The 9,377-nt window shown below is 42.4% G+C and overlaps 1 protein-coding gene across 4 annotated transcripts; it reads right to left on the bottom strand.

Annotated features, from left to right (window-relative positions):
* Positions 1 to 1,499: 1,499 nt before the first annotated feature.
* Rab29 (RAB29, member RAS oncogene family) lies at positions 1,500 to 7,964 on the bottom strand. Of its 4 annotated transcripts, none has more exons than XM_021636354.2 (6): positions 7,815 to 7,964; positions 7,384 to 7,509; positions 4,091 to 4,162; positions 3,211 to 3,392; positions 2,214 to 2,335; positions 1,500 to 1,898 (listed from the first exon to the last, which is right to left on the bottom strand). In XM_021636354.2, exons 2-6 carry the CDS (start codon positions 7,505 to 7,507, stop codon positions 1,784 to 1,786), a joined length of 615 nt encoding a protein of 204 aa, XP_021492029.1. In that variant the 5' UTR covers positions 7,508 to 7,509; positions 7,815 to 7,964; the 3' UTR covers positions 1,500 to 1,783. The 4 variants fall into 4 exon arrangements, with proteins under 4 accessions (XP_021492029.1, XP_021492025.1, XP_021492028.1 ...); XM_021636350.2 differs by having other exon boundaries at positions 7,630 to 7,963; XM_021636353.2 differs by having other exon boundaries at positions 7,763 to 7,963.
* Positions 7,965 to 9,377: the final 1,413 nt, after the last annotated feature.

The following is a 9,377-nucleotide window of genomic DNA, read 5'->3' as shown; positions in this document are numbered from 1 at the left end:
AACCCAAGCTGGATAGGGCTACAGAGTGAGACCCTCTTTTGAAACAAAAGAAAGGACAAAATACCCAAGATACCCACTAAAATCCCTGCCTCAAGAAACTGATCAAGAAATTCTAGATAAACCTGAGGGGAAAAAAAGTGTGGTAAGAAATGTTATCATGATGCAGATAGTTGTAAAACTTGTGGGGTTTATTTATTTGTTTATTTATTTATTTTAACTTTTATTCTATGGGTGTCGTTCCTGCATGTCTATCTGTGTACTATATGCAATGCAATGCCTGAGAACACCGGAAGATGGTATCAGATTCCCTGGAAACTGTAGTCACAGTCCACTGGTCACCACTGTGTGGGTGCTGGGAATTGATCCTTGGTCCTCTGGAAGAGCAGCTACTGCTCTTAATCACTGAGCCATTTCTCCAGCCTCTATTCAATGTTTTGAAACATTTGTATAACATAGTATAATTATGTAGCTTGGTCTCAAATCCTCCTTAGCCTTCCAAGTGTCAAGATTGTCTTCTTCTTCTTGCAGCTGAAGATGATCTTGAACTTCTGCTTTGTTGTTTTGCTTTTAGATTGATTTTTATTTATTTATTTTTATGTGCTTGGATGTGTATGTCTGTATACTCATGTCAATACAGGTGCTTTCTGAGGACAGAGATGATGAATTCCCCTTCAGCAGGGGTTATAGCTGGTTGTCAGCCTCCCATGTGGGTGCTGGGAATAAAATTTGGCTTCTTCTAAAAGCAGCAGTGCTCTTTACTCTCCAGTCTAAAGCTTGGCTACTCTTGAAACCAAGACAAGGTAAAGTTAATTATAACTAAAAATTTCAAAACCACAATGATTTTGTTTCTAACCAGTAGCCCAAAACTAGTAGATGTTCAATGACTTCCCTTTGCACCCCAGAATATCATGTTGAAATGTTAAATCTGATACAGGATGAATCTGAAAGAAAATGGGATTTGGTTGAAAGGACATTTGATCTTATTTCCCTCAATCTGAACTCATGGTATTTTTTTTTCTACATTAAATAGAAAAAAAATCTCAAAAATTTTTATTATTATGTTTAAAGATGGGCTTTTACACTATGTAGCCCAAGCTGTCTTGTCCTCATAGCTTTATTCTCCTGCCTCAGAACCCCAAGTGCTGGGATTATAGGCATATGTACCACAAGTGTCTTTGTGTCACTTATTTATTTGTCAAATATTTTATTTGTACTTTTTATATTACTTATTTACTTTGTATGTGTAAGAGCAAGAGTGTGCCATTGTGTGTGTGTGTCTAAGTCAGAGGACAAACTTGTGTCAGTTCTACTAACATGTGAGCCCCAGGGACTGAACTCAGGTTTTCTTTATTTGGTTGCAAGTGACTTTACTCACTGAGATAACTTGCTGGCCTTGAGGATTATTTTACAACCAAAGGCTAGAGCTAGGATGTATATCAGTAACAAGATGCTTGTCCAGCATGTGCAAGGCCTGGCATTACAAAACACAAACACACACACAGGTGCTACTTTTTAATCCTTCCTGTAAACGCATCCCACAGTTGAGGACTGAGATGATCACTGTCACATAGGAAACACTAAATCACAGATAACATCCAGGAACAATAGAAATGCACATGGATCCCAGGTAACCATTCCCAAGTCACAGTTGGCCTTCTTTCTGGGCAGTTGGTAACAGACGGTTCAAATATACTTAACAGAATTTTTATGCTGGCTGGACAACCAACAGGAAGTGATGGAATGACTCAGAGACCTGGATACAAAAAGAGTCTAACAGAACTCACTAGCAGCATGTCCAGCCAGAGGATGGCTTGGTTTGGAGATTGATGTAGTTCCCTTGGGTGGACAAAGACATTGCATCTTCTCTGGAATTGTTCATCATCTTTTCAATGAGGACTCTTAAAAAAAACCAATAAAACAAAACAAACAAGTAAACAAACAAACAAACAAACAAACAAAAAAACCAAACAGAAAACAAGAATAAGCTCAAGACGGTAGATGGAGAAAAATATGTAGCAGGTATTGTCTTATCAGGAGAGAGAACTCCATAAAGACATAAGGTTTAAGCACTCCTCTTTGTCCTCAATTATCTTAGGAAAGCTGGCATTCCAGTGGCTTAACCTGTACTCCTTTGCTCAGAAAACAGAGTGTCTATGGGGTCACAGTGGACAACAGTATGTGTGCCTGTCCCCAGAGCCCTAAGAGCTACTCACCTCATGGCCTCATTAATATTTTTGTTCTCCTTGACTGATGTTTCTGTCCAACCTGTGAAACCATTCTCTTTACTGAACCGGTCAATCTGGTCCCGGCTTACTGCCCAAGGGGACAGATCACTCTGACAAAGAAAATACATAAGTGGCAACACCATAATCTTCATAGAAGTCTTGCATTTAGAGAAAATTTCAACCAGTGCCTGAAATCACCAACATCTAAAATCTGCAGTCAACATTCTTCCTCAAACAAACAAACAAACAAACAGTCACTTTCAGCCAGGCATGGTGTCTCAAGCCTTTAATCCCATGACTAGGGAGGCAGCAGTAGGAGGGTCTCTGTGAGTTTGAGGCCAGCTTGGTCTACAAAGCAACCCCGGCCAGCAAGGGCTGTTACAGAGAAACTCTGTCTCAAAAAACACAAAACAAAACAAAACAAAATAAAAATGTCACTCTCAGGGATATAGAATTGGCTCAGCAGTTAAGAGCACTGGCTGCTCTTCCAGAGGACCCAGGTTCCACTCCCAACACCTACATGGCAGCTCATAACATTCTGTAACTCCAAACCTATGACTCTGACACCCTCTTCTGGCCTCCTTGGGTACCACACATACACATGGTATACATACAGGCAAAACACTCCCCTACAAAATAAAATAAGAAGAAGAAAAAAGAAAAGAAAAGAAAAGAAAAATCACTTTCTCAGTATCTCATTAAAAGAAAGTGGAGGGTGACTCTGTCAACTTGAAAGGGGCAAACAGGCATGCTGCTGTTCTGGTGGCCAGGAATGGTGGCACTAATTATAGTACTTGGGCAACACAAGCAGGATTATAAGTTCTAGGCCAGCCTTTGCTACATGGACTCAGTCTTAAAAAACTAAAATAAAACAGTATATATAAATAAATAAAACAGCATGCTCAGAAACACAAGGCCTTTTAGATACCTTTACTCTGGCCACTGATAGATGCCAGGGACCATTTACTTAAAACTGGCCACACACCTTGTTGGCCAAGAGCAGGCAGGGTACTGGCTCCCCACTGGGCAGTGTGAGCTTGCTGTCCAGATCCTGTTTCCATCTTTGGCTGTTGCTGAAAGTGGTGGCATTGGTGACATCAAACATAATAACACAGGCAGAAGCATCTCGATAGTATAGTCGTGTCATAGAGGTAAAACGCTCCTGCCCTGGAGAGAAGAGACAGCCCTTAAGAAGGTGATTCTGAAGGTGAGTACCCTCTCTGATACCCTGACAACTCTTTCTTCACAGGAAGATGGCATTTGCGTATATGGAAGAAAGGGCCCCTTCCTTTCTCCTTTGACTCTGTTTATCCTGTTAAGGGATTATTAAATTCAATCAATTCCACTGCAGATTCTGAATCCAAATTGCAATGTCCAAATCCCTATCTGCCACTTACTATCTGTGTGACTTTAAGAAAACCAGGCTGAGCACCTCATATTTATGCATGTACAGAGTAAGACAAAAGCTTTCACAACAGGGTTAGTGAACTGGTAAATTTGAAATACTTTGAAGAACAACACAAATAAGGATTCATCATTATCATTGTATGTTTTCTGGAGATCTTGTTTCCCACTAAAATCAGCCGAAGATCTGGAGCCCACTCTCCTATCTGAGGAGCATCCACCTACGGACAATCCACGACCTTAGAAGCTTTTCTACCACCCATCCACAGTGGTGGATTGATATCTTTGGAGCAATCTCCAAAATCATCTCAAAAGCTCAGAGCAGCTCAAACTTGTAGCTTCAGTGAAAAAAAAAATGTCAGCTTTGCCATCCCATTTCCACTTGACTCCTACCCCCATCCCAGACAGCTTGCTGGTTAAATAATTTTCACTTTTGTTCCTGTCTCCTTTTCCCATTTTACCTGCAATATCCCACAGTTGAAGCCGCACTATCTCTGAGTCCGACCACTGGAGAACCTTCAGAGCAAAATCCACTGGAAAAAAAAAAAGTTATACCTTAGTAGAAACCATGTACGTCATGGCACACAAGAATACACACATACACACAAAATTAAAAACAAATTAAACCCAGGGCTAAGCTCAGATCAAACATACAATGACAACTTCAAGATCATGAAACTCCAATTAGGTTTAAGCCTTCAATAGATGGAGATGACCCATATGGTGTATAAGTGTGGGACACAACTCATACTCTCAAAGGGTCTTCAGTGTCTTCTCCTCTATCAGATCAAATTATTTCAAACAAATTATCTTGTGGCTAGGAAAAGGAAAGTGGGAATGATTATGGGAGTCATCCCTATTCTCAGGTTAAGTGGTTTCTGGGAGTTTTTAGGGGGTTTTCTCAAGGAAAGGATGATAGGGGAGAAGGAAAAAATGAAGTTGAGTGCCAACACTTTTGTAACTTCTGCATTCAACTTCATTGTTAGCATCTAGTCAAATAGTGTTATGAGAAAGCACAACAAAAACCTCTATCTCATTCATAAGGCTGTGGTGATTATGTCAGGCAGGAATGAAGCTTAAGAGCTATGCTGGAATCCACCATCAGGTCTGCAGATGCTGAAACCCTGTGAAACTGGGCTGAACAACTATTCCAGTGGAACCTCTCAAAACTGTGCAGTGCAGGGAAAGCTCTGTGTTAAGGAGAAAAACAGAACGATTTTAATTTGGAAACATATACTTCTACATCTGTGGCAAAAGTAAAAACTAGGGAGAATTTATAAGAAACACCGGGAAAAAAACCCAAATCATTTATATTCATGCTGTAGGAGAACTAAGCTGCTAGTGAAAATTAATTCATGGGAAACTTTTTTTTTTAACACTTAAAAATATTCTTTATTTTATATAGAACTGGTGAATAAGACCTAAAATGGATCCTTACTGTTTTTTTTCTTTTTTTATTTTATTATTATTATTTTTTTATCAGTTACATTTTATTAACTGTATCCCGGCTGTGTCCCGATTCCTCATTCCTTCCCAGTCCCTCCCTCCCTCCCTCATCTCCACCATGCCCCTTTCCAAGTCCACTGATGGGGGGACCTCCTCCCCATTCATCTGATCTTGTTTTATCAGGTATCTTCAGGACTGGCTGCAAATCCCTCCTCTGTGGCCTAACATGACTGCTCCTCCCTTCGGGGGTGGGGAGACCAAAGAGCCAGTCATTGAGTTCCTGTTAGAAATAGTCCCTGTTCCCCTCACTTTGGGAAACCAATTGGTTACTGAGCTACTACAGGCTACATCTGAGTGGAGGTTCTAGGTTATAACCATATATGGTCCTTGGTTGAATGTCAGGCTCAGAAAAGACCCTGTGCCCAGATATATTTGGTCCTTGTGGAGCTCCTATCCTTTCCCCAACAGACTAACTCCCCTTCTTTCTTATGATTCCCTGTACTCTGCCAAAGGTTTGGTCATGAGTCTTTGCTTTGAAAACACTGCTAGTTAGAGTCTTTCAGATGCGCTCAGTAGACTCCTGTCATACGTTCAATGCACATCCCATCTGTCTTTCTAAACGAGGATTGATCATCTTACCCCATGTCCGCTCAATTGATTATCTTTTTTAGGTGTATAGATTTCATTATGTTTATCATATCTTATAGGTCTATATAAGTGAGTATATCCCGTGTTTGTCTTTCTCCTTCTGGGATATTTCACTCAGAATGATCTTTTCTAGGTCCCACCATTTGCCTGCAAATTTCATGATTTCCTCCTTTTTGATTGCTGAGTAGTATTCCATTGTGTAAAAATACCACAGTTTCTGTACCCATTCCTCCGTTGATGGACATCTGGGTTGTTTCCAGGTTCTGGCTATTACAAATAAAGCTGCTATAAACATGGTTGAGCAAGTATCCCTTTTGTGTACTTGAACGAACTTTGGGTATATACCTAGCAGTGGTATAGCTGGGTCTTGAGGAAGCACTATTCACAGGAAACTTTTAATCCAAATCCATGAAATAAAGGTACATATTTAACACTGGTGGGCAAAGCAGTCAGGAAACAGTCTTTGAAATGTTAAGCCTTTAATTTTGCCAGATACTTCTGAAAAATTAGTTAAAATGTTTTATATAGTGTGTGCCAGTGCCACAGTGCTCCCACGATGGCCAAAGGACAACTTTTGGGAGTTTCTTTTCTCTTTTCATCTTGTGAGGTTGGGGAAGCCAGCTCAGGAGGTCAGCATCGCTACCCACTGAGCCATCTCCTGTCATTTGCCAAATATTCTTTAGAGTTTTTATTTCAAGCTACTTTAAAAAAATTTTCATATGGCTGGGGTGCAGTGGCAAACGCCTATAATCCCAGCACTTGGGGAGGCAGAAGCAGGCGATCTCTGTGAGTTTGAGGCCAGCTTGGTCTACAGAGCGAGTCAGGATAGAGAAACCCTGTCTGGAAATCCCCCCACCAAAAAAACAAAAAGTAAAACAACAACAACAAAAAAAAACACAACAACAACAACAACCCCCCCCCCCAAAAAAAAAACTTTCATCTGAACACCGGCACACACTTTCAAACTGTGTGTTGGTACAAGTGTAATTTTAGGTTATTCTCTCCCATTGCCTTGTTAACTAACTTCTACTTGTGGTGGTGGTGGTATGTGTGAGGGACAGTTCAGTGTGGGTTCCCAGTTCACACTGGGAAAGAATGAATTAACTTTCAGTGTTTTTCCTTCCCTTCCTCCTTTCCCTGGTGTGTAAGAAGATAGGCTTGACATACAACTTGGGTTGTATGTCACATTTTTTTTTCTTGAATTCCTCACATTTCCGAGGAAGTCCACAAATCACCTTTATTAAAGCACCCCACAGGGCTCATTGAGTCCTGACCAAAATCTGCCCCCTAGTCTTCCCCACGTTTGGTTCTCCTGACTGCTTAGCTCCTGGGCTCTCTTCCTGAGGTCAAGTCCGTTCTTTCCTCAACACCCATCCCGTGCTAATGGGAGGCAGGGCAAGTGCCCCAGTCCGCCCTTGAACCGGGGGCTGATTGGAGAAGTTGCTCTGGGAAGCGCATGGCTGCCGGAGGGCCCTGCTCTCTGCTGTGAACAACTCTGGCTCAGATCCCTCCACCTTGTCCATCTCTCACAGGTATACTTCGGTCCTGTCTTGGCAGGCAGTCAGCACAGGCTGGGAACCCCAAGAGGCGGACCGCTAGTACCTAGCGGCTACCGGCTTGCAAGCCCGGAGCCTGCTCCCAGCCGCCCCCAGCCGCTCACCTCCCACGGTGGACTTGTAGTGCTTGCTGAAGCTGTCCTGGGAGTAGCGCTGGACCAGCGACGTCTTGCCCACGGCGGCGTCCCCCACCACCAGCACTTTGAACAGGTGATCTCGGCTGCTCATGGCTAGAGGTGGGGAGAGGTTTTTTGTTTGTTTGTTTAAAAAAAAATTTTTTTTCGGGAAGTCGCTTATTTTAATCCCTTTGGCTCCCAGGCTCTCTTCCAACTAAAGTCAGGCATCCCCACCCTCGGCTAGTTGTAGCTGCTCTGACGGAAAAGCAGAAAAGGAAACTTTTGCACTCGGCCTAAGCGCGCTTCCTCCCCGCTCTGCTGCAGCCTGGGTGGGGCGGGTACGAGCTCGACCATCCGCGGTTGGCACCTTCCCTTTGAGACCATCGATCAGCTACCCAGCGGTGAACCCCGGCCGGCACCTTCCCTTTGAGACCATCGATCAGCTACCCAGCGGTGAACCCCGGCCGGCACCTTGCGGGGCCAGGTACTTATGACCTGGGCCCTTCTCCAACCGCACACACTAAATTGGGGTTGTGCAGAGTCCTTGTCCGGCCCCTGTCCTGCCACTGGAGGCGCACTTCCCGTTTTTCTCCACCAGCGTTGTGTGCCCGGTTGCTCGGGGCACTACATTTCCCAGTATGCCTTTTGGTGAAGTGATCAGGCCCGTGTGGCAACTTGCCGCGTGAACTCTTGGGAAATGTAGTTTCCTAACCATCTTGAGCAACCCTACGAGGTTTTCAAACTTTAAAGCATTCAGAAATCTATTTTAAAACAATTCTAAAATTAGGCGTGGTGACGCAAGATTGTAATCCAAGCCTTAGGAAGATGGAAACTGGAGGAGCAGAAAACCCAATGTCATAATCTTCTGCAACATACTGAGTTCAAGGACCTCCACCTTCACCCTTACCCCTCCCCAAGACAAGAGGTTTGAAATGACTTTGGGCCAGCCTAAACTACATAGGCCATGATCTCTTCTGTGTAGATCTGTCCTCCAGACGTTTTCTTAAAAATCACATTTTAAATATTTCCAGATGGTTTTTATCATATTCTAAAGGTTTTATGACATTAAGATAAGTACCCCGTTTATAAAAGCCCAAGAATCACCCCTCATATTCCAGGTGAAATCTATTTCCTGTTGTCTCAACCACACAGTCAAATCTCAAACCTTGTAAATGTGATCTCATGTTTTCCATATGACTAATAGAAGGTAAGTTCAGGGACATTTGACCCAAGAGATCAAACCTTAAAAAAAATTCATGTCGAAGGTCACAAAACTTAATAATTAGCGATAGCAATACAGAATAAGAGACAGTTCCTCATTCACACTTCCACATTTTTTATACCAGCCATGCACATCATTTGAGCAACAAGATATTTCCTTTTGTTGCTGCTATTGTTTCTGAATAATCATAAAATGATTGGCAAATGTTTTTAATTTTCCTACCTGTAATTTTTCTGCCTAGCCAGTCCTTTAGAGAGGAACTGTGGCTAGTAGCATAAGCTTCACTTTTTGTTTGTTTGTTTGTTTTTTGTTTGAGAGAGGGTTTTCTGTAGCTTATGTTGGCTTCAACTACCTACATACTACCTTGAACTTGTACTGTAACACCCAGTTTTGTAGTTTTCAGGATTAAATCCAGGCACTCTATCACTTGAGCTACATCCCCCAACCCTCTTCTTTTTTTCTTTTGACAAAATCTCTGTAGCTAAGGCTGGCTTTGCGCCTGTAATTCATTTGTGTCTGTCTCTGCACGCTCACCATGCCCAACCAGTGTGTGTGTGTGTGTGTGTGTGTGTGTGTATGGCAGGTTTCTTGGACCATTCTCTCCCTTCCCCCTCTCTTTTTTAAACTAAAAATTTACGTTGCAGGATATTTTATCACACTGTGAACCCTGAGATTGTGTTGTTATTGGGAAAACCTGTTTCCAGTTGTGCTGTGGTTCAGCCCTCGCACACACCTTTAATCCAAGAGCTATCAGAAAATA

Source organism: Meriones unguiculatus, chromosome 11, assembly GCF_030254825.1.
Source record: "Meriones unguiculatus strain TT.TT164.6M chromosome 11, Bangor_MerUng_6.1, whole genome shotgun sequence".
Lineage (NCBI taxonomy): Eukaryota > Metazoa > Chordata > Mammalia > Rodentia > Muridae > Meriones > Meriones unguiculatus.
This window is presented reverse-complemented; position numbering and strand designations above follow the sequence as displayed.

Coding starts and splice junctions, on each gene's coding strand:
- Rab29 (XM_021636354.2), bottom strand. CDS start 7,507: ATGAGCAGCCGAGATCACCTGTTCAAAGTGCTGGTGGTGGGGGACGCC. Junction 4,163..7,383: donor CTACAAGTCCACCGTGGGAG/GTGAGCGGCTGG, acceptor TTTTTTTTCCAG/TGGATTTTGCTCTGAAGGTT. Junction 1,899..2,213: donor AATATTAATGAGGCCATGAG/GTGAGTAGCTCT, acceptor GTTTTTTTTAAG/AGTCCTCATTGAAAAGATGA.